Here is a 24901-nt window from a genome sequence, read left to right as displayed (position 1 = left end):
AGTGCAGGAACATGGTGACTTTAAATAGGTACTTCAGTATGCCTTCTGCAAGTAAGGTCATCACAGAAATATTGTTTTAAATAAAGCAGCTTAAAAATTTCCCTTGACACCTTTGATTCAGGGTTGACATATATATCCCATCAGTAACTATTTCCAACTCACAAAATGAAAGCTAACTTTTGTGTTTCCAAGTATAAAAATATTCTCTGTAAAGCAGCAACAGTTTAATCAAGAGCCAGATGAAGAAAATATGTTTTTCATTTCTCTCTTATACGCACGTATCAGGGACTTGAGCAAATCTAGGCTCCAGCTGTAAGAAAACCACCCTACATTTCCCTTATCTCTCTAAAAGCTACCCATTGGAGTTTAGTAATCCAGCATCCAGTAATCCAGTTTATGTAGATGCCTGAAGAGATTACCTCTCATATAATGAAACAAAAGCACCCTTTTTTCCTTGATTCATTATCTTCAGTTTATTAGCTCTACTGTGTCATAGCACAAAGTTTGTTATGCTTTCAAAGCTATTTATAGATCATGAATAAAACCAACTAACATCTGCTTTTCTTCAAAAGTATGCTTACACAAAACAGTTACATTTTTATTCAAACTTAGTGCTGAAAACAGGAAACTGAAAATAAGTCTAAAATCTTTACGTTTAGTTTTAAGTGTAGTTGTTTTAAAGAGATGATAGTTGAGCTAACTGGAGTTTGAATCACACAAAAAAATGATAAATGGAGAGGGAACAGCATGGAGACATAAGACAAGCAACCTCCCTATGATCAACTGAGAATTTATATACTTGAAATACAGTAATTAAAAAGGCAGTACTACACAAATAAGAAGCTTTATAAATCAATCCTTTCATAATGTTTATATTAAATATGGAAACAAGACTTTTTCACAACCTTAAGTTAACTGGCAATTAAGATGTACTTTTGTGAAAATAATGGTGTCCAGTTTGGGCGTTTTGAAAAAGGTATTTGCAAATGAGTGATTTTGAATTATCCTCTTACACTAATGTCCTTTGTTTTCTAAGCTTGCTTGTTTTATAATATGTACTTCAGCAAATTCACACTGGGAAAAGAAAATCTCTCAGAAGTACAGTATTTCCATGTGGATGTTTTTGGTGACTCAGGCCTTTTACTTTTAATTTCGTTGTTATTCAGCTCTGCTAATCAACACCTAAAAATCTTTCATTGTGTGAATTATACATCCTTCCTTTCATTTATGATTTACATTTTTTAGCTTTAAGAATGACAATACAGTTATAAAATAAGGCTAAATCAAGATTCATTGTCAACTCCCAGAATCCAGTACATGCCTGATCCTGCACCACTGAAAGCAACAGGAGTTTTACTATTGACACCAATGGACACAAGATCAAGCACATCGCATGTAAGTGAACAAATAGCCCTACTATAAGGGAGGATCAGCCACCTCGAATGCTTTCTTGTGCATTGATAGTGCTTCTACCACACTACAGGATTTACAGATCTCATAGCTCAGTATGATTTTGCTATGATGCCCACTAAGAAAGAGATGGTAAGGATTACTAATTAACGTTTATTTTAGTATGTGTACTTGCCTGAGAATTATACTAGTACAATTTATCTTTCTGCAGGCATATCACTTGTTCACAAATGTATTACGTTTAAGTTTTAGCCTGCTCAGCTATTAGTATCAAAGAGATAAAAACTCAGTTTACAAAAAAAAAATCAATATTTAAAGGAAAGCAGGATCACCAAATATTTTCGAATCATTAAATACCAATACTCACTTTCAAAGTGCCATACACCGCTTTTATCTGAGAAACCATAAAGAACTTACATTAACAGACAAAGAATAGCTGAAAATTACTATATAGCAAAGTCTTTCATATAGAAGGTAGTTTAGCATCTCTCAAACAAGGAAATTGTTGCTGAACTGCATGTGAATGAGTGAGACACAAAAAGTGCACATTCCAAGAAGTCAGGAAGCAAGAATTTACTCACCTTGTGCAGTAACGGTGATTCTTCAAGATATATCCCCCCATGGGTGCTCCACTACAAGTATGCTTGTGTCCCTGCACTGCTGATCAAAGCCTTTTGGTAGCAGCGTCTGTTAGTCCTGCACATGTGCTGTCCCTCCTCGTGCACCACCAAGGGAGCTGAGTGGCTTGTGGAACACCCATAGGGACACACATCTTGAAGAATCATCATTAGTGCACAAGGTCAGTAACTTCTTCTTTGAATAGTGTCCCAATGGTGTTCCACTGTAGGTGACTCCCAAGCAGTAATCCCACTGAAGGGCTGGAGGTTCAGAGTTGGGTCAGTTATAGATGACAATTCTCTGGAGCAAAAGATTGAATCAGAGGCAGAGTCCCCATTGATCGCATAATGTTCTGCAAAGGTATGGACTGACACCCAAGTCATCGTTCTACAGATTTCTGAGATAAGGACATTCTTGGGGAAGATGACGGATATAGAGATTGACCATGTGGAGTGTGTGCGAATACCAACTGGAGATGTTATGTTGCAAACCCGATAACATTGCTTAATGCTGTTTGAGACCCATTTGGAGAGCCTCTGAGCTGATATTGCTGAGCCCTTGGATCTTTTTGAAATAGAAAGGAAAAAGCTTGGGAGACTTCCTAAGAGCCTTCATCCTATCCAGATAAAAGGCCAGAGCTCTCCTAATGCCTAGCACATGTAGTATAGCGTCCCTGTAATCACAGTGAAGCTTAGGGTAAAAACTAAAAAGGTGGATCAGTTGGTTCGCATGAAAAGGGGAAATCAGCTAGGGTTTGAACTTCGAGTGTGGTTTGAGTGTAATCTTGTCCCAAAAGAATACTGTGTAGGGAGATATGCCATGAGAACCACTATTTGCCCTATTCTCCTAGCTGAGGTGATTGCCACCAGCAAGGCAGTTTTCATTGACACTTACGTAAGTGAACAGGTCACCACGGGTTCGAAGGGAGGTCTAATCAGTCTTTTCAACACTAGATTTAGATCCCATGTAGGGGTGGTATGTTGGGGTTGTGGAAAAAGGTTTACTATACACCAAGGGAAACATTTTGTGATTAGGTTTGATAGCACTGAGTATCCACCTTCTTGTAGGTGAAAGGCTGCTATAGCCAGTAGGTGGACCCTCAGTGAATTGAAAGATTGTCTCAATTTTTTAAGAGCCCATACATAGGATCTTTGGAAGAGTAGCGGATGTCAGAGAAATTTGTTCGGAACTACATCAAGTCTGAAACCTGGAACACTTTTACAGGTACATACAGTGTGTCGTGTAGTAATTCCTCTTGTACCTCCTCCGAGCAGGAGCTTTCTATGCATTGGAACCATGAAGGAGACAAGCTTTGAAGTGGAGAATCCCCAGGTTGGGATGAGTGCTTCCTTTGTTCTTAAAGAGGAGATATGGAGTGGATTGGAAAGAGATCGTCAAGCACATCACTAGCTGTGACAGATAAGGGTACCAAGTCTGTCTTGGCCAGGTGGGAGCAATCAGTATGACACGTGCTCCTTCTCTTTTTATTTTCAATATGACTTTTGACAGTAGGGGAAATGGGGAAAAGGCATAGAAAAGGTCCTTGTCCCACGGAAGAACAAGACAGTCACCTAGAGAGTGCTGTATTATCCTTGCTTTGGAGAAGTAGTGTGGACATTTCCTACACAGGGAAGTGGGGAACAGGTTTGTGGTCGGTGTACCCCATTGCCTGAATAGGTCATGAAGCACTGCTGGATTTATCTCCCATTCATGGGCATGTGGGAACTTATGACAGACTGTCTGCATCGAGTTTTGTATGTCAGGAGGGTAAACTGTTGACAGTGTCATATTATGGGAAATGCATCTGTCCCATAACTTTAATGTTTCTGCACTGAGGGACAGTGACCTGGCTCCTACTCATTGATTTATGTAATACATACAAGCTATGTTGTCTGTTAGGACTCTCGTGTTTTCCCTGGATCAGTAAGAGAAATAGGTGAAGGTACTCCTAACAGCCTTGAGCAAGAGGAGGTCAATGTGGAGGGATGTTTCCACCGATGACCTTTTGCCTTGTGTTGTAAGGTCGTTTAGATGTGCGCCCCATCCCTCACAGGGATGCATTGACAGTGAGAAGTAATGACAGGGAAGTTTGCAAAAATGGGATCCATTGGCAAACATTTGCTGGGTTCTTCCACCAGTCCAAGGAGCTTTTGACCTTGGTGGGCAGCAACAGAGATTTGCCTAGTCTCTCTCTGGTCAGTACATCAAGCTGAACCACATCTAGAGACACCGCATGTGAAGCCTGGCATGAGGTATCCCTGCTGCACCAGCTGCCATATGCCCTAAGAGTTGGAGGCAGTGGCTGGCTGATATTTGGGGTCTCTTTTGTACTGTCTCTATAAGCACGGTCAAGGAGAGGAACTTGTGGTGGGGTAGGAGCGCTTTGACCTGTAACAAGTCAAAGTCAGCCCCTATGCATTCCAGGAATTTTACTAGGGTGAGAGTTAATTTCTGGCTGTTGATCTATAAGCCCAGTTCTGTGAACAAATCTGTTGTGGTTTTGGTAATCCAGCAACCCTCGCTGAAGTAACGGGCTCTGAGGAGGAAATCATCCAGGTACAGGTAGACCATGAACCCCTGAGATGGTATGTGAGTGGCCACTATTGACAGCACCTTGGAGAATACCCTCACAGTTGATGATAGCCCAGTTTCCTATTCCAATGCTGGAATAAACATTGCTAGAGTGACCATCTTGAATTTTTGAGCTGCAACAAACTTTGAGTGCTCAGAGGTCTAGCATAGGTCTCCAACCTCCCTTCTCCTAGAGCATTAGGAAATAGTGACAGTTAAAAAAAACCCACACAAAACAACTTTGCCTCATAGATGTTGAGGTACTGGATCCCTGGCTCCTAACTGGAGTAGGCAATCTCCTGTCATAGTAAACTCTCGTGAGAAGAGTTCCTGAAGAGGGACAAGGAAGGATGTTGAGGTGGTGGTGGGGGATAAAGTAAAAAAATATCTCCAAGACCCATCAGTCTGATGTTATGTGTTCCCAGGTGCTGCAGAACGTGGCAAGGCAGTAGCCAAATGGATGCGATAGAATGGCCAACTTTAGTGATCAAGGGGAGTGGTCTGTCAACACCTCAACCAACATGTCAAAATTGGTGTTTTGAGGTGGAAGGTTGAGACATGGAAGACTGTGGACCTGATGGTTTACATCTGGAAAACCTAGATTTCTTTCTTTGAGGTTCATAAAAGCATTGAGTCAGGTAGTGAGAAGTATGGGATTTATGTTGACACGGCAGACTAAACTCTCTCTTTTGTCTGGGTGTATACATCTCTAATGAATCCCGAACACAGGGGTTCCCAAACTTGTTCCACTGCTTGTGCGGGGAAAGTCCCCGGCAGGCCGGGCCAGTTTGTTTACCTGCCGTGTCCGCAGGTTGGGACGATCACGACTCCCAGTGGCCACGATTTGCTGCTCCAGGCCAATGGGAGCTGCTGGAAGCGGCGAAGGCCAAGGGACGTACTGGCCGCCTTTTGAGTGCCAGAATTCTGGCAGTGCCATAGGTGGTATGGAGAGAGTCAGGGATCTCTCCCGCACCAAACGCTCCGGTGCTGGATGGGGCACTGATGGCAGTGCCAAAAAGTACAGCACGTACTGGCAGTGTCTCCTTACTGGAGTGCTCTCTGCTCCAATCTTTTTCCACTGGGTACTGTTGGCTTGGTGCATGTACCCATCAGGTCCTTAGGTGCATAGACAATATCTGCCACTCTAGATCTTCATAAGCCATAGGAACCAAGCTTGGATTGTCTCAGGTTTCAATGATACCAAGCATGCAGGAGATCTTTTACGGCTAGCTTGGGGCTCACTCTGGAGACTCAACACTCTTTTTTGATATCTTATGAGAGGTGTCTGCAACTGGTTTCTTCAACCCACAGTCCTTGGATTTTGAGGGGTGTGGAGAAAACCTGCACTTTTGGGTGATGCCTGGCATGGATCCAGAGAAGGTTGGAGGACTGCCTCCATGAAGATGATCTTCTGTCTTAACGTCCTGTCCTTTCAAGACCTGGCTCTGAAGTGTTGGAAGAGACCACACTTCTGCGTAACGTGGCCTTCCCCAAGGCAGCATATGCAGCAAGAGTGTTTGTCTGGCAAAGGGACGGCCTCTTTGCAAGACTGGCACTTCTTGAAGCCCAATGAGCCAGACATACCCCGTTGGGAAAAGGGGTCCCCAATCAAAAAAGGAGGGGGGTTAACGTTTTTGTTTGTTTGTTTTTTGAAGAGAAAATAAAGAGAAAAAACTACATCTAAGACTAACACGACTGACTACTAGAAATGTTAAAGCAAGCTAACGATCGCAAATGGACTGCTAAGGGCTTTGCCTCTAGCCAGGGCAGTTGAGAAGGAACTGAGGGGGGTTAACCCACCATTGCTGGCTAGCCTCGTGGCACGGCACAAGGAGGACTGTGCAGGCCTAATGGACACTGCTACAAAAATTCTCCACTCAGTAACGCAGAGATGCAAGCACACTTACAGTGGAGCACCCATAGAGACACGAATCAAAGAAGAACTGGAAGATACTCAAAGCAACAAGAGAGGTAAAAAACTCCCTTAAACTTAAAGGCTATTGTTTAAAGTAAATCACTATGGCCATTGTTTATATTTCTTACCAAGTGCTATATACAGAACAATTTCAAGCCTTGGAAGGAAAGAAATAGTCTGACTTGTCATTAACCTCAAGTACACTCAAACTCATCTATCAGCTGAACTATACACTTTTATTTTAAGGAATTTTCTTCTATTTTTAATTTTATTTTTACAGTTATGGGATGAGTGGGGTTGGGGTAGTGCTGACAGTGGGTCTGCTGGGGCCCAAGATAACACAGCACAAGGTGCATGGGAGGCAGTGATCATCCTGGTTCCGTGAAGCACAAGGTGCTGGCCAGGACTGTAAGAAAGAGAATGAGCCCCTAGCTATATGGGAGGCCAACCCACTGTTGAACAGTTTCTGCTCAGGGACAGCTCCCACATGCCTGGCTGTGGTGAGTGAGTGAGCAGAGCCATGACAGTAGAGTTGCAGAAGTCTTCCTGCACTGCCACAAGAGCCACTCAACAATATTGTGGTCTCCTCATGGCCGGGAACTCACCCTCTTCCTCATGCAAGTCATGAGCAGGGGTCTCTGCACTGTCTCACCAGCATTGCAGCCTCCCTCTGAAGCTTGAGCCTGCAGGGACTGAGTGTCACTGACCCTGAAGCAGTAAATTAATTCTCTGTAGAACCACTATCATGGACCTGCTCACTCTCTGCCCTGACAGGAGAGCTGCAGAGGGCTGCTAAGGCCAGTGACAAGCATCCATGCCAACTGTTAGAGATTATTTTTCCATTTACTGACAGTTATTGATTCAAATCAAATCCTGCCAAGCCTAACTATAAAACTTGATCAGTACTACCTTCCTTACTCACTAAGAGTTTCAGTTAAGCTATAGCAGCATTTAACTAGCTTTCTTCATGATGCACAACAAATTCATGCAAAATCTCAGTACATCAGAAGGTGCTAACAAACAAAATAGGAGAACACAAAAAGTTTAAATTAGGGCTCATTAATGTTAGTGCAGGACTACAACTATTTGAAAAATTAAATATGCAATTTACCTTAACATGTAACTCAGGATGAGAGTTCATAAAATCAAAAAGCTTTTGATAATTCTGGTATTGCTGATCCCATTCTGAGCTCTCACTGTAGCGGAAATCATCCCCTAATGGAGCCAACAGAACTTTAGTACGGAAAAGCTTTGACTTCTTTCTGTACTGATCTAAAATCATCCAAGCCCTTGGAAAAAGAAAAAGAAAATGAGAAAATTTAGAATATGGAAAAGTAATCAATCACTTGACAAGACGACAAATGTCTAAAATATATTCTATACCACACCCTACAGCTAGCCTTGCAAAACTCCACTTGTCCTCTTACTTGTGATAACTAAAAAGGTACGTTTTTTCCTCCCTAATAGCAACATATTAAATAGTGGGTAAATAAGTTTAGCACCTGAGCTAGTGAAAGTGTTCATAAATAACCATGATTGCCATTAAAATCTTTTCAGTACTGGTTTTTTTCTAATTAACATTACTTAGGTACATTTAATATAAGAAATACTGTCAATATTGCACTTACGTTAGTTACATGCCAACAGCAGCCAAAGATTTTAGAGAAACTATAAATCTAAAGGTTTTAAAAACAACTTACCTACTTTTAAGGCATGTTCTCAAAGAGATTGCAGCACGTACACATTTAGAATGGTTTGCAAACCATTAATGCTTAAAATTTGGGGAGTGGGGGGGTTAAATGTTATACGTGAAAGTTCCTATGAATTACAAATATTTTTCCAATATCTCCAAAATCTGTAAAAATTTTAATAAGTTGTTTATTTTTTAGCTATATAAACTGCTTTTACTTAGAATAAGTTTTCTGTTATTGTTCTCATTAATAGGTAGTTTTAAATCATGAATGAATAAACTGTAGTCATTGAGTTACATGGTCTGCTGAGACTAATATAACCCACCTAGTATCATCAACATTTTCTTCTCCGCGGCCCATTTTATAGTTTGTCATTAGCCAGACTGAAAATGTTGAACTGCCTTGCCTGAACCAACACCTCTTGTGAAGTCAGACAGAGGTACTCTGAATCTAGGGTATGTATGGTCCTCCCCTCAGAGAAGCTGGTATCCTATCACTTACAAACTACAGCAATTGGCAGTATAGAAGAAAAGGAATGCCAAAAGAAGTTCATTTGTGGTTCAAATTTTACATGTGCACTCTGAGGCCAAGACAACATTTTGTCCATATCTATGATCACCTGCCCAAAGCTACTTGTGTGATGTGGAAAAAAATAGGTTAATAGGCGAGGGATTTTCCCTTAGCACCTCTTCTTTCCTGTCTTCCCTCTCCAATTTCTTTCTCAATCAGTTGCACAGATTGTCAATGGATTTCTATAGCATAGGGAGGATGGAATACTCATACACTGAAGAATAATCAGGGCAAAATCCACCAAATCTTAGATCTGTTGGACACAAGAAATATCTGTGTTATGGAACCATACCTCACCTCACCTCTGAGGCCCTCGTCTCCATCCCTTCTGGCTCCCTGGCAGCACAGTACCAAATGTGCACTTCCATACATTCAAGTGTTGATTTCTGTTATATTTGCCTAAACTCTGAATTCCGTTTTTTCTAATCTTTTGATTTTATAAACACAATTTTTTTCAGCTTACATTACTGATAGGTACTATCAGCATAACTATTATAAACATTTTTTTCCTCTTATGGGAATATTTGGTTTTGTTTTAAATTAATTGGATTAGATGTGGGAGTTATATGCAAAGATACACTGTATGCTCCCACTGCTCTCCCTCAGAGGGTATATCTACACTGCAAAGAAAAACCCATGGCGCTGAATCTCAGAACCCAGGTCATTTGACTCAAGCTTACATGGCTAAAAGTAGCAGTGTAGACATATGGGCTTGGGCTTGGGCTCCAGCCTGAAGTGCGAGACCCTCCTCTCTCTCAGTTTCTGAGCCCAAACAGCTACCCTGTTGTTTTAGCCCCACAAGCCTGAATCAATTGACCCAGGGTCTAAGACTCAGTGTCACTGGTCTTTTGTTGGAGCGCAGACAAACCCAGAGAGATCCTGATGTCATCCTGGTACCTGACAGTACAGAATTTGGAAAAACAGATATGATCAAACAAACAGTCTGATAAGCAAATTGTTTGTACCTCTCGTTGGTACTCATAGAAGATAACTGACCCAAGAGTTGCAGACTTGTTTATCAGGAACTGCAGAATTAACACACTAGCTCAGTGTATTAATTTTAATTTCTCTTACAGTTACCACTTTCATAAATTGTACTAGCAACTGTTTTGGGAATTGACACATACAGTGCATATGTAATAAAAATTATTTCTCCTACGACAACTGTCTTTTTAAACACTAAATCAAGCAAGTTGTGATGTTAATAAGCATTGCCTTCAACAAGCACAAAAACATTTTCAAATTACTGAATTCCACAATACTTATAGTACTGTACCTGTGCTGAATATTCCCAGGATGAATGGCCTCAGGAGGAACTCTCCAGGGACAACTTACTCTTCCTCCAGGAAGACGCTTAAAATCAAACTGGCAACAGATTTTAGGATCTGGACCACAAGTATGAGGAACATCATAGCTGTAGAAAGGCATCATGTGGCAAAGGATATCTGTACTGGATCCCAAATCTAAAAGTACGTGAACAGAATACATCTACAAATTAAAGCCATATTTCATTGTCTAAACTAAGTTAACTGTCTGGGCCTCATCCAGGAGTACTTTTAATATGTCAGCCTAAAATACAGTGCCATTTTGGAGATCTGGACCCTGATTCTGCATCATTTAAGTTACCGGGAGTTTTGCCATTGACTTGAATTAATGTAGGATCAAGTATCTAATGATTAAGTTATCTTAAAGACAATACCTCAATGAATAATTAATTGTAATTGAATTTTCCTAAATTCTCTAACAGACAAAATCCATTCTTCTATATGTTTTTATAATTCAATTTTTCAGTGGTGCTTACCCAAAAGAATTTCCACTGAAAAATTTGCATGGAGAAATAATTTATTTAGCTCAAATAAGACAGAGGTACATTTTTCCAACAGGTCAGATTCTCTTAAAATAAGAATTTAAAATTTTAGTGGGCATCTCAGGGTTTTCTCTTGAAGAGGTTCTAAGTAAAACAGTATCAGGAATTTACTATAAGAAGATACTAATAAAAAGTAAATTAAGCAAGAATTACTACTATCATGATTTTCTTGAACTGTCAACATTTACAATCCTTTGATTAGATATTAAATACTAGGATTGTGTTTGGTAGTTGGGTATAATGTAAGTCAACTAGAAATTTTGACATCTGCAGAATCTGGATGCAATGTGAGTTTAGTCATAGGAAGCAACAGGTAGAGCAGATTGCTGACTGGAAAGCCTGTCTGTCTTTGTGTGCCATCTATTTATGTCCTGTGCTTTCAATATACCTGAAAACTTCCGAACACAAGAACTCACCAGATGATTTTGCACCAGAGTTTGGAGCTTCCCACTCATTTCTACTTTAAATATATATGAATAATTCAGTAGAGAGGACAGGAAGAGAGGTTTGGTCTTGCAGATAAGAATAAAGGTTGCTTTGACATGAGCTGCTATACTGTAGGAAGAGGGACACTGTAGGGAGTAGTGAGGGGAAGCCAACCAACCAGCAGCCCGGTTGGGGCCTGGTTTTCAATATAACCCAACAAGAGAAAGAGAGACTTATCCACTCAGAACTGACTCTAGTAAATCAAAATATCACATCACCATGCATATGAGAAGTGGAGTTGTAGGAGTTCTACAATGAAACCCAATAATAAAACATCTGAAAGGAGTGTTAAATTATTTGAATTAAAATGTACAGCCTCAAGGTCCTTACGTTGCAGACACATATATATGTGCTTAAAGCAACACGAGACTACTGCCAAGCAAATGAACAGGACCATTCACTTCAATAGGCTTCCTTCCACATCTCTCTTAAATGCTGCAAATTTTGCTTAGAACACCCTTCCCAAATCTATTTGCCAAACCACCTCCCTCACCTCATTCAAGCTCTCCTAAACATTCAGTGCTGCCATTTTGCCTATTAAAAGCAACAGAAAAGAAAAATATAAATATCAAAAAAATCAAGATTTTTGAGGGGTGAGGAGGAATAAAAATCATAATTGTCACCCTTCTTTCAATTTTCCCCTTTATTACACTTTACACTTGCCAGAGACCAGAATTTAATTTGCAAACTTTTCAGGACAGGGACCATGTCTCCACTTGTTTTGAGACACATCTCTTTTTAAAAATCATCATTCAAAACATCCTAATTGAAGAAGGAGCAAACCACAACGCAGTTGGCTCTCCCATGGCCCTTTACCCATCTATCAAATAAGCAACATCCGCTTGGCTGGGATTAAGATAATGGTATAAAAATCAATGCTGATGATAGTCATCTAAAGTAGGGACACATTACAGATTTAGATTTCTATTTATTATTGGAAGGCGATATAATTATATTACATACTAATGCTATGCTTTTAATACTTCTGCATTATTAGACTGTAAACTGATCGGGACTGAGTCATATTTCTCAGCATACTACTACATTGGGGTCCCAATCTTGATCAATAAATAAACACTAACACTCTAGATCCTCTACCAACTTTTGGTAGTCAATTTATGCAAAACTAATACAAGCTTTAAAGTTAGCATGCAAGTAATTTTTAACAACATTTAATATTTCATAGGATTTTACCAAGAAATATGCTTAATAGATTATGTACTAGATTGTTAAGAGTTAGCTACTTTTTCTTGGTGAACTTGTTCAGTCTTAATTTCAGATTTGTTAAGACCTTACGACCTCTTATCCACTCAAATCTAATTTCCCACTCATTCGAATCCCTTCAGGACATCTAATATTAGGCAAAGGGTGATCAATTAATATTTTTAAGTCTGCAGGCGATCAGCTTTCTAGACGAGCTGAAAAATGGGGGTGGGAATTGGCTTTTTACTTCTTTATGAATATGAAAAAAGACCTGAAAGTTTTTTCAAAAAATTGTTTGATTTTTGCCTTCAGGTTTTGGTTACACTTGAAAATTACTGGAGAGTTAAAGAAGTTACGACAACACAAGAGACTGAAAACTAAGCAGGTGAGAAGAGATTTTGATTTTTGCAGCAGGGGTCTTCTTAGTACTTATTTAATTCCAATGCCTGACAGAAAGATACGACACCTTCAACTGAGGCCCTGGTATTCACAATACATATACTCAGATATCCCCAAGAAATCCTTTGTAATTCTAGGGAAGAAAATATGCAACATTCCTGATGTTTTTAAGATAAAACAGCAAAAATAAGACAAAAAAGAAAGCCAGAAAAGTGTTTTGTTATCTAACAAAAAAGCCAAAACTATTTTAAAAAAATCATTTACAGGAAGAATTAAAGGTCACTTCAGTTCAGAAAGACTCGAATACTCTGATGCGAACCCAAACCCTAGGACACTAAGATATCATCGGTGTTTATTTCGACTACCATTTAGAAAAGCTATGTCAAGTTAGAAATTGAGCAGCATGCATGAAAAAATAAGTTTAACAACAAAAACTACTCCAGGATGAAGACTGTGGTTAACAACTTCACTCCTCTGGCACAATGGAAGTTTCAACAATAAGAGTAAAACTAGCTCATGCAGTACACAGAACTTTCTCTGGAGCCAAGCCAAACCAAAACTGTGGAATAAACTCCCACAAGAACTAACGACCATTACAAACCTCACCAGCCTCTGTTTTAAGTGAAAGGCACACGTTTTTGACGAGGTCTACTCTAAATCCAACAAACAGCAATGTTAATTATTTTTTTAAATTCTGAAACAAAAACATCCTATTACACACACTTCTCTCCCTGGGGAAAGAATGAATGAACTAATACATGACGGATTTTAGTCATGCTGCTTAATATACTACTGGAAAGCACTCACACTATGTAATGAGCATGGTGTAAAAATATATACAAAAACAGAATATACATTTCTAGCCAATATCCATCTGCTAACATTTAATTAGTATACTGGATACTTAACCTTTACACCTGATCTATATCCTGCTTGTATTTTTGAATAGGGGTTGTTTGGCTACAGCTGTTAATGAGACTAAAGTTTTCTTGTTTGGTTTGGTTTTTGTTATTAAAGCAGACCAGAATACTCACTTAACAATTCTGATGTACTAGATTAAACTTTATCCTTTGCATTCTAATTCTACCACCCCAACTGTCTGAGAAGATTAATTACTCTGAAGAATCCTGCTTAGTAAAATTCTGTTTGAGAAGATTAATTATTCTGAAGTCTTGCTTGATAAAATTAAAAACTAATGGAAGAATCACATCCCCTTCTACACCTTCAAATCTCATCAAAATACCTGAAAAATTTTGTTGAAATTTTTGTTGTAAGAAAAAAATCTCTCTCTGCATCCTCACTCTACTCTTCCCTCTTTTCCCTTACTTTTTTCAGTTGGGGAAGGAAAAAAAAGTGAAAGCAAAAGAGAGAGAAGGGGGAGAAAAAAAGTTTCCCGCTTTTTACTTCTTCCTGCCCATTGAAAACATGGGAAAAAACATTTGTTTTGTTTTAAAATGTGAGAAAATAACAAAACTCATATTTTAAATTCAAAATTAAATGACGCTTCTCTCTCTCATTTTTGACAGAAAAGACAAAAATTCTGAAAAAAAATCACAATTTTGAACACAATGAAATGTGTTCCTTTCTTTAAAAATGTTTTTTGCACCAGTAAAATATTAAAATTTTGACCAGCCCTACTTTTAATTACTTAATACATTCTGCACTAAGTAATCTGTTTGCTGTAGAGGTTTTCAAAACTGTTTATTCAATGCCTATTTCCAATTCTCAGGAGGTCTGAAGCAACTAATGACAGAGTGATACCAAGAAAACAATACATACCCCAGTTCTGTCTCCAAAAAAATTCTAGCGTCTTCTGGGTTGCAAAATATTTTTTAACTGAGTAATGGACTCTCTGTATAACCATGTTGGAAAATCCTGAGCGTTTCAGAAGGTAAGTCATGGTTGGCGAATGCCCAAAGGGATCGACGGCCCAACCAGACTTCGGTTTTACTCCTGTTGAGTAGAAGAATGTGTCAGAAGTTTGTATCTTTCTTTCTTATTTCTCATTTCAAAGAACATTACACCCATATTATTCAACCCAGTGTTCGGAAATGTCAAGTGGTGAAAAGCACTTAGTTTAAGAACACAAGAACGGCCATACTGGGTGAGACCACAGGTCCATCTAGCCCAGTATCTGGTCTTTGAACAGTGGCCAATGCCAGGTGCTTCACAGGGAATGAACAGAACACGTAATCATCAAGTGATCCATCCTCTATTGCTCATTCCCAGCTTCTGGCAAACAGAGACTGTGGACACTTCAGAGTATGGCTAATAGCCACTGATGAACCTATCCTTCATGAACTAAGTTTTTTTTTGAAACCTGTTATAGTTTTGGACTTCACACATCCTCTGACAAACAGTTTAAGTAGATAAATGAAAGAAAAAGTCTGCTTAAGACACTATCATTACAAAGTATAAACAGAAACGAAGTATATACATATATAATTACAAGTAGGCCAATCTCTTTTCCTTCATAAAAACCTGTAAATAGAATCTATAGTATTTCTACTATTGCTGTCTCTTGCATTTTTGTTGTGTCACAATATTTCATATTTTACTTAAAACCCCATTAACCAATTAGAATTATATAAAAATCTCAGCTTTCACTGAAAAAAGTAGTAGTAAGCATCTGGCCCGTACTTTTAGAAAGAAAAGGTGGAAAATGTGAATGCCATAAGCTCAAAAACCAGATGGCAAATAAGGACCCATGCTTATTATTTTGAAAATCTGATATTTTGGACCTGATTCATGAATTTTGAAAAGTTGGTAGTGACAATACTGGTGCTTCCCAATTCCCTCATTCCACGGGTTCACAGGTGCTATATTAAAGCAAATGTTATTCCTCATTTATTATGCTTAAGTAATATAAGTTTCTTCCACAGATCAAAACAGAAAAAATAATAGAACGGAAAATAGTTTAACTGCTCTTACCCTGGGAACCTATATTTACAAATGATCACCACAAATACAGGTGCCAATCCTGCAATTTACCATGTATAGGCAGACCACTGCACCCACGCAATGTCACTGACTGCCACTTCAGAAATTGTGAATCAGGTCCAAAGTCACTTTTCAGAATTATGGCTGTCTTAACAGAGTAGACATGAACAATATTCCTGACATATAGGCTTTCAGAGTCACAAACTCATTAAAAATGTAACTATCTTTGCACAGATTTGTTTCTCTGAAAATAGTTTAGCTTGCAATGATGCCTACTTATAGTCAGTCATCAAAACATTGTATAACACTTGCTGACTGACCTAGTTCTTTGTCAGTTTTTAAGTTTAAACATCAAGTTGAGGGACAAAAATTACACATATATACCTAGAGTCTTCTCCAGCCACTGATGTCCTTCTATCAGCTGGTCAATTAAAGCAAAGTAATGAGCAGAAGCTTCATCAGGCATGACCCATCCTCCTGTTACTATTTCAAACTGGCCATCTTCTATTAATCTGGGAGAAAAATATTTAGTAAACTTGTGTCCAGAAGTGCAAATCTGATTTAACAAAATAATATATCTATAAAGTAAAAATCCATGAAGTTTAGCATTCACAGTAATAGCACTGACAATGTAAAATGTTCACATGGGAATAGTGCCAAAATACCTAAATTTAACTATTTCACTGAAATCCATTTTGCAGAAATATTAATGAGCTTATCCCACAATCTCAATCCCTTTCCCATAACCAACCTACCTAGGGGACAAAGTCACAAAATGCCCTCCACCTTGTCAAAACCTTCAACTTCCCATTTCTTAACTTCCATTATACAATTATGCACTGTCAATTCAAAAATCTCACACATGAAAATATTGCAAGTCTAGGTTGCTGTAAATTAAGCTGAATGTAACAGAACACGATAGGGGATGCTGTATTAATTGTTCTTTAAATTTCAAGTGTAATTCAATAAAAGCCTCCATTTTAGAAAATTAATGAAACTTGTAAGATTACCTGTCTGCAACACAAACCAGGTATTCTGTCACAGAATTTAGATCCAGTTTAATGCAGAGTACACAGGGACTTGCTTATAGCAGTCACTGCCACTCCCACTATAAAAAAGAGCCAAGGCTGTAAGAGCTGCTCAGCACTAACAAAAATGGATACTAAAATCAACCCTAAACATCAAGTAAAACATATTTTGATGCTATTGTGACCAAACATTTCTGTATTCACACCGTAAGCACTACTGTAATAATCTTTGTACAAAATATGCCTTGGGAGGTATCATTTGAAAACTAGTAACTCACTGGTTGATAATATCTTGAAATGAATGTTGCAACACTGAGTAAAGTTATGAAATCTCCCCGTATGATGTTAAAGGCACACATTCAAACTCATGTAGCCCCAATTAGATAGAACTGGTCAAGTTAGCCTGTGTTAACTAACGGAATGTATGTTTAAAACAATTTGCATACAAGCTGTAAACAGAGTCCTCAGACAACGAGAGAGTGAAAAAAGAAACAAACAAAATCAGCATCTCATCATACACAAGTGAAAAGAAACACTATAACCCCTCTTCTCCACCAGACTCCATGTATCCTTGCTCTCAGCTAGAAAAAACTTTATCTAGGAGTCACTCTCATGAAAATACATTTCAAAGAGTGACTGAACTATAAAAGCGAGGGGACAAAAACACCCAGTTTCTCTTTCCCTGTCCATATCTCTTTTCACCCAAGACAACAAAAGAAACCACCACTGGACCTTGCGAGCAGATCCTGGTCTGAGAATTTGGTCAGCAATGCACTGAAAACCTGTGATAAGAACTTCAGCTTAAACCAAGTCTAGTTTGTTAAGTTTAGTACTAGGAAATATTTCATCTTTATTTTTCTTGTAATCATTTCTGATCTTAATGACTTAATACTTGTACTCACTTAAAAATCTCTCTTTGTAGTTAAATAAACGTTCTTTGTTCTTTAAATCAAAATTCATCCAGTGTTGTGAACTGTTTTGGGTAGCTCTATTTAAGGAGGCAAGTTGTTGTGTATTGCTCCCTTATAGAAACAACGGACCTAAAACATCTGAACAGTCCAGGAGAAAGCTGAGAAGTATAGAACACATTTTCAGGGGAAAATTCAGGTCTGGAAGTGTGTTGGAGTCACCTTGCAAGTAATTGCAACCAAGGCTAGTTGAAGCCAGAGTGTGGCTGGTGTTTGCTGACAGACTGCTGGGATCATAGTTCCTGAACAAGAACAGTGGCCATTCACAGACACCCAGGGTGTGACAGGCATGCTGTTTGTGGAGTGGCACAGGTGAGAGCTACAGCAGCAAGGCATTGTGAAGCACCCAACGTTGCAAGGCAGAAGTGACATAGCCACTCATTGGTCTGAATTGCACCCCAAAATGTCATAGCTATCAGAGAAGGCTGTCTTTGAGATAAACTGTTGCACAACAGAGACCAACACAGAGACCCTAGATAATTGTTAGCAGTCTAACAAAAAATCTTAGTATAGACTGGTTTTACTATATATCAAGCACAATAAAAGCGACTCTGCACTTTAAAAATATTTTTCTAGTGCTTGTAAACACTACACACACATATATATAAATAGCAAGACCTAAGAAAAAGTAGATGTCTCAAAGCACTCTGACTATTTTTAACTTTCATAGCTAATTCACGCTACTTTTAAGCCATGAAGATCAGTGCTGAACAATTCATACATAACATGGGTACTGAGTTCCACTAGTAATATAGTACATTTCCTTTCAAAGAGTAAAGAATTAATTGTACATCAGACTGTGGGTTTGTTTGTTTTTCATCAAAACAAGACAAGGTTAATTTGTTTCTCTTTGCTGAGATACAGTAATAGATTTCATACTAATTTTGTTTTCGCTTGTCATCCTGTTTATATATTTTTTTCTTGTCAGGATTTAGTGAGACTGATAATATAAACAGACCTCTAAAGAAGCTTGAAAGCTTGTTTCTTTCACCTAAAGAAGTTGGTCCAATAAAAGATATTTCACCAACCTTGTCTGTCTAACATCCCAGGACCAACACGACTAAAACATTGCAAAAACAAATGTAACTGACCAGCGTGACTGGTTTATAAAACTAGTACCTGTAAAACCGTTCTTCCCCCAAAAATAATCTCAGTGACAACTACTGTAATAAATATTTGAGAGACACAGATTGAGAGAAAATATCAAAACAAATCCTAGAAAAATGTGATCTCTGTAATTATTAAATATCAACAACAAGGATCTTTCTAAACACAGCCAGAAAGTAGCTTGATTCAAAGGATAATACCTCTGCAACCCATTGCCGAACAGCTATTAGTCAGGCAAGAAGATGGTTACCAGGAGGTCTTCTCTAATAAGTCAGCAAGTTCAGCGGTACTTTAAAAATTCCCATTAGCCTGTTTTACCATGCAAAGCAAAGGGAAAGAAATGTAATTATGCACATATTCTAGGACTAACTCCCTTACTTCAGACTTCTGTAGATGAAAAAAATCTAAAAGGAGACTATGAAATCTTGGACACAGGCCTTTTTTCTCTCCTTGTAAACATAAATGTTAATTTTTTTAGTGTGCTACATTATTTCAAATGGCTTTATCAGAGGGGATTTTAGATCACTTGGTGAATGGACTTTAAATTGTAGGGCCAAATTTTGCCACCTGTATTTACCTGCAGTAGTACTCTATTCTGTAAAAAATCTCATTGATTCAGAAGCGACTCACATAGTAAGGTACTAAAGCCAGATTTTAAAAGGTATTTAGGAAACTAAATATGCAGATAGGTTGCTTTCAATTATTTCACCCAAGTGTTTTTGAAAATTCCACTAAATCCCTATCTGTATCATTTGATACTTAAAATACATTTTAAAAATTTGGCCTGTAGTCACTAGGAATAGAGGTGGCAAAACTGGATAGTTTCTGAGCTTCTGCATATTGAGTATCAAGGAAGTGGAGGCCACAACCATGGCAAAGTCCAGAACAGATTGGCAAAGTAAATCTGCTGCTGCCTGATATGCCACCAGCATGGAGACTCTTGGTGCCCGTGTTGTGTAATCAGTATTGCACTCCACAAATGCCCCACGGCCAGAATCAGAGTCAACGGTACCATGTCCTGGAGGTTTCGGCGTGACATCAGGGAGTGGTTTGACAGACCCGCTCCATCCCACATGCTGGAAGTGGTATGGTAGTGGTCTGTACTCTTTTTAGAGGAGGAAGAAGAGTTTTTACGAGCGCTGGTCCCAGTCAGTTTTATGGGACTTCTTTCTTGGCACCACTATGAAGGGTGAAAGAACCCTCCTTCTCTTGGGGGAGATGGCAGCACTGGAACACAGAGCAGCCTCAGTCACCAAGTCTGAAAGAGACCGCCAATCAGACACAGGGCTTTGTACCAAAACAGGCCTCATGGTCTGCTCAAGAAGGGGCTGCTTCAAGTATAATTCACTGACCACCTGGGTTCTTTTGGTGATCAACTTAAATATAAGAGTACCAGTCCTTAGTACGCCCCTTGCCTGAACACAGCAAGCGCCTCATGTAGGGATCACTATTAGGAATCGCTACACACACACACACACTCACTCACTCTACAGGTAGTACTTGAACCCTAGTGAGGGCATCGCACAGGGCAATAAGTATCCTAACACTATCTAGAATACTACTAACTACATAAAAACTATATACAGTACATGGAAAGGTAATTCTCAGAAAACAGATAAGTGAATGTGAAGTGATAACCACTGAGTGCCAACTCCAGTTATGGGCAACAAGAAGGAACCAAGAGGGAGTTCGGGTGGCACCACCTCATATAGCCAGAGGGTGGGCTACCATCCACAAGGCATGAATACTGTCCCTACGTTTACTGCTAGGCAAAATTCTCCAGCTCTTGTGTGGAATACACAGCTGCATCTACTTGAAGAAGAAAGAGTATTAACTAAGATGATTGGCAATGGTCTCAGCAAACAAATGGCCTAACAGTTAACCTTCTAGAGGTTTTACGGAAAAGTTGTAAAAGAGAGGTTTTGAAGGAGGATACCAAAGTAGTTGTGCAGTTGTTTATAAGATGTTCTTCCCAAGCATGAAGGTTCACATCCCACCATGAAATACATAAATAACGTTATCAACTCTTGTGATTTTAATGAGAGTCTTGAAATTTGTTCTTTTTATCAGAGTCCCAACTCTTGGAGTTTTATGATTACATGAGAATATCAGATTTATTTAAGTTTCTAGCCCACATCTTTGTAAAGAAGTTTGAAAATGTGAAAAATGCACCTTTACAGGTTAAAAACCAGAAGACAAATACTTCCCCTCTTCTTTCAGTCTCATGATTTTTAAACCAATCAATTTTGGAGGAGAACTTGACTCATGCTTTCTGATCACTTTCGTTCGAAATAATGGGGAAATCTCTTAATCTGTATTCATCTTCTACTCTACATTCTCAAGATAGATGGAGCAAACCAACTTATTTGAGAACTTTAATTTTGGTGGAAAGTTCTTATTCACTTAGAAGTCCCTCAAGTGATCAGCTTACATTTTCAGGACTATCCCCACAAATTAAACGGAGAGGCTTGCTTCCCTCCCCCACCCCCACCCCGACTTTATTTTTTTGTTAAGGGTAGCTTAAGATCACAGAGATTATCCTGTGGCACCTTATAGACTAACAGACATTTTGGAGCATAAGCTTTCGTGGGTGAATACCCACTTCATCAGATGCATTGATTTGATTGTTCTCAAATAAAAAAAAGTAGTCCTTGCACTAGAGTTCATCTAAGGAGGACAATTTTTTTTTTATTGCTACAGAGTGTTGTCAAAAACATCAAGGATTTAAAAAAAAAAAAAAAAAAAAATCTGATGAGCACCTCAATTCCTAGATGTCCCAATCAAGGAACCTTATCATATGCACATATTTTACAGAAAGATTCTATCTTAGCTTCAGGCCCAACTTATCAATGTCAAGGACAATGTAACTTTTTTATGTGTTGGGGATGGGAAGTATAAGTTAAGCTTAAAATGAAGACTTAATTGCAACATGAACTATGGAGCAGCTGCTACTTGATCCTAATATATGTACACAGATATTTTTATTTTGTTCTTTGTCAAACACATTTGTCTTATGTGCAGCCTGCCTCCATTTCCCTGAAAACAACCTTATTAAAAATTATGAAAAAAATGAAAGTATAATCATCCAGCATAATATTAAAAATAAGATATCTTTAAGAAATGTATACTTCTATCAATGATGCTCCAAGCTTACATATATTTAAGCACATCATTAAGAGTTACAAAACTCTACAAATATGGTATACATCAACAAATACAGAGGTTCAAACCTTTTAACAGCATCCTTTTTTTGGCTATCTATTCCATCCCACCACTTTGAAAAGTAAGAGATTTCAGACCACATGAACTTCCTGTTGTTGTCTTCTTGCAGTTTTACCACCATGTTGTTTAGGATATGTTGGGTCTGATCTCTGAAGTAGTCATCAAAAGTCTTCAACCAACCTAAGTTAAAAATAAGAATACAAGGCATAAAATGTAAGTTTAAATGGTCCCATCTAAAGATTTCATCCCATCAGAAAAAGGGTTAGTTTTAAATATTATTGTGTAGCACTCATTTAAATGTTCAAACGTTTCATACTATGGGCAATTTTGCAGTGCTAGACTTTCATAAGCAATAGGAATCCTCCTAAGCAGTTTTATAGTGTGTCTATTTTTTGGCTTTGGTTTTACAATTTTTATATCTTGGTTTTTCTTTAAAAAAACATGCTCAACTTAAAAACATAACATTCCAGCCAGTAGTACCATATTTACATAAAGATAAATTGTCAAACGGCTCAGTTACAAAAAAGTTTTGTAGTTTTAGCATAATCCATGATGAAGTAATTGCTAGGGTAAGGAGTTTGGTTATAGTGGTGGAGGAACACAGAAAAAAATAGGAAGGAAACACAGAAAGAAAAGGTTTAAACAGAGAAGGCCTGAAGCTTAATATTTGAAGCAGAAATGACCACTTAAAAAATGTAAGCACCACAAAGAAAGAATTTAAACTATCGAATCCCTGTAGCCTGCACTGCCTAGAAACCTTCAGCTACTGCCTCTTTTTGGTGGGACATCATCACCAAGGAAACACATCAAAACACACTGGAGGCATTGATTCTGGGAAAGGAAATAAGTTTCCTGGGCCTTAGGCAGTGTGATTCCTCTCAACCACTCCCCCATCAAGGTTAAAGAACAGGGAAGACGTTTCCAATAGCTCGCCCATCCATTTGCAGAGAGGGGATCTGAAAAAAACCCAGCAGGCCACACTCCCTCCTTCCCGCCCCCTACGCTTAAGAAGGGAGGAGAAGTACACTCAAATCCTCCTCTTCTCTAAAACACTGGGCTGGGGGGGGGAGGGCGGGAGGAAGAGCTGGATTAAAGATGCCCCAGCTTCACCCTACATCCATGGCTGGGGAGGAAGGTAAAGAGCCATGTGTTTTCCCCTAGAAAAAGGGTGAAGAGGAACGCAGCCAAGCACCAGTGACTTATGTTCTATGGCTTTTAAGAGAAGCTAAACACAGATACTGAGGGAAAAGATTTATTGCTAAAGGTAACTGGGAATGGAAGATGTGCTTTGTGGATGCATATCAATTCTACCAGCATAAAACACGAAGTGGAGAGTGAAGAAAAAGGGTGCTCTGCAGGAGGAGCTTAACCAACTGCTTAGGCCTCAAGTAGGGTTCTGAACAGTCAGCACGTGCATTATTTAAATAGAAAATTGCCTGTCCCGTACTAAACAACTATAGGACGCCTTTTATCCAGTATTTCAACATAATAAAAACTGGCTTTGCATAATGATATTTTTATTATTACCTTACATTCCAATGATACAAAGTTCGCAAAATTAGACAATTTAGTAATGTAGAATCAGTCCCATGATTTACTGAACCGATGTACCTACAGTACAGAGGTTCCCAAACTATGGGTTGCAGCCCCCTGGGGGTGGAAGCAATAAGGTTATTGGGGGACATGAAGAGCTGATGGAGCAGCACTGAGAGGCTGGAGTCAGGAGGTGGCTCTGTCCAGCCGGAAAAGCAGACAGAGTTCTGTGCAGATGGCCTCAGCTGTCAGAACCATGGTCCCTGCCCACCTCACTCCTCCACTGCTGCAGCTGCCACCAACCAGTAATTATGCTCCCCTGCTGGGGGCATTGGCAGAGACTCTGTGAGCAGGAAATGGAAAGTTACATCCAGCAAGTACTGATCCCTCTGCCAGAGAGCCCGTTCCTGACCCTGGCCCTTCAGCACAGCTCCAGGGCACACAGCCCCATCCACTTGCCCTGCCAGACAGAGAATGCACAGTGACAGCAGACAGGGAGACATTCAAGGGCTGGAGTCAGCAGGGAGCCTGTCCCGCAGGGGGCCATTACTCACAGATGCATCCTCCGCTCCCCTCCCAGTCCTGCCCCTTCAGTGCTCCCTTGTTCAATTCCAGAGCTGGACCCCAGCAGTCAAGATAGTCTGACCGGCACAGAAGGGTTCCTCAGCTGGCACATGGTTAGTTCTCCCCATCACCTGTGGTTCTGGGCATCCCACCCCTGGCCCTCGTGTACTAGGTACTCCTCCCCCACAGGATTACTAAGAAAACAGTCCTGTATTTTTGAAATACAATGTTGGTAATCCTAGACGGGAGAGCATCTTGCCATGAGATTCTTAACCCACACCCCAAAGACCCTATGAAAGTGCACAGGGAAATATTTCATATTGTTCCCTTTCATAGGCCCTGCTGGGAGCATGGTTTCTTCACCCTCTTTCCCAGGGGTGAACAAGGAAGAGCGATGATCTCTATCACCCTGGAACACAAGTAGTCTCTTCTTTTTCCTGATGTCTGTAGCAGCAATGCACATTGCTGTATAGTGATGACAAAGGAAGGCAACAGGTGACTCTGGAGTGAAAACAGCAGCTGCAGAGCACCCCTCAAGAGTAAGCAACAGATGAGAAACTTGTCTCTAATGTTTACACACTAAAGGGGATTTTTCATCAAAAACCCCACAACTCAACACACTAGTCCCATACTGCTCTGGCAATACTAGCGTTAAATAATGCTCCAAAGCCAGTAGATAAATACAAAAAAAAAAAAAGAGTATTTTAGAGTGTGATATCAAACAGAAAACCAACTATCCAAAAAGAGCTTCCTTTTTGCTAAACAAATCTTCTCTGTCCAGGTATTCAGATCCTATGTACTTATCTTAA

At 39.2% G+C, this 24901-nt stretch overlaps 1 protein-coding gene across 2 annotated transcripts in view; it reads right to left on the bottom strand.

Moving 5' to 3' along the window:
* MAN2A1 (mannosidase alpha class 2A member 1) overlaps positions 1 to 24901 on the bottom strand; it is a 198672-nt gene that overhangs the window by 112334 nt on the left and 61437 nt on the right. For both annotated transcript variants that reach the window (XM_032762597.2, XM_032762598.2), the window contains exons 4-8: positions 22004 to 22175; positions 16055 to 16182; positions 14510 to 14683; positions 10052 to 10238; positions 7626 to 7803 (exon numbers count right to left, since the gene is read on the bottom strand). In XM_032762597.2, the coding sequence (XP_032618488.1) occupies positions 7626 to 7803; positions 10052 to 10238; positions 14510 to 14683; positions 16055 to 16182; positions 22004 to 22175 (839 nt within the window). The remainder of the gene's footprint in view (positions 1 to 7625; positions 7804 to 10051; positions 10239 to 14509; positions 14684 to 16054; positions 16183 to 22003; positions 22176 to 24901) is intronic.

This window comes from Chelonoidis abingdonii, chromosome 6 (genome assembly GCF_003597395.2).
Source record: "Chelonoidis abingdonii isolate Lonesome George chromosome 6, CheloAbing_2.0, whole genome shotgun sequence".
NCBI classification, from domain to species: Eukaryota; Metazoa; Chordata; order Testudines; family Testudinidae; genus Chelonoidis; species Chelonoidis abingdonii.
This window is presented reverse-complemented; position numbering and strand designations above follow the sequence as displayed.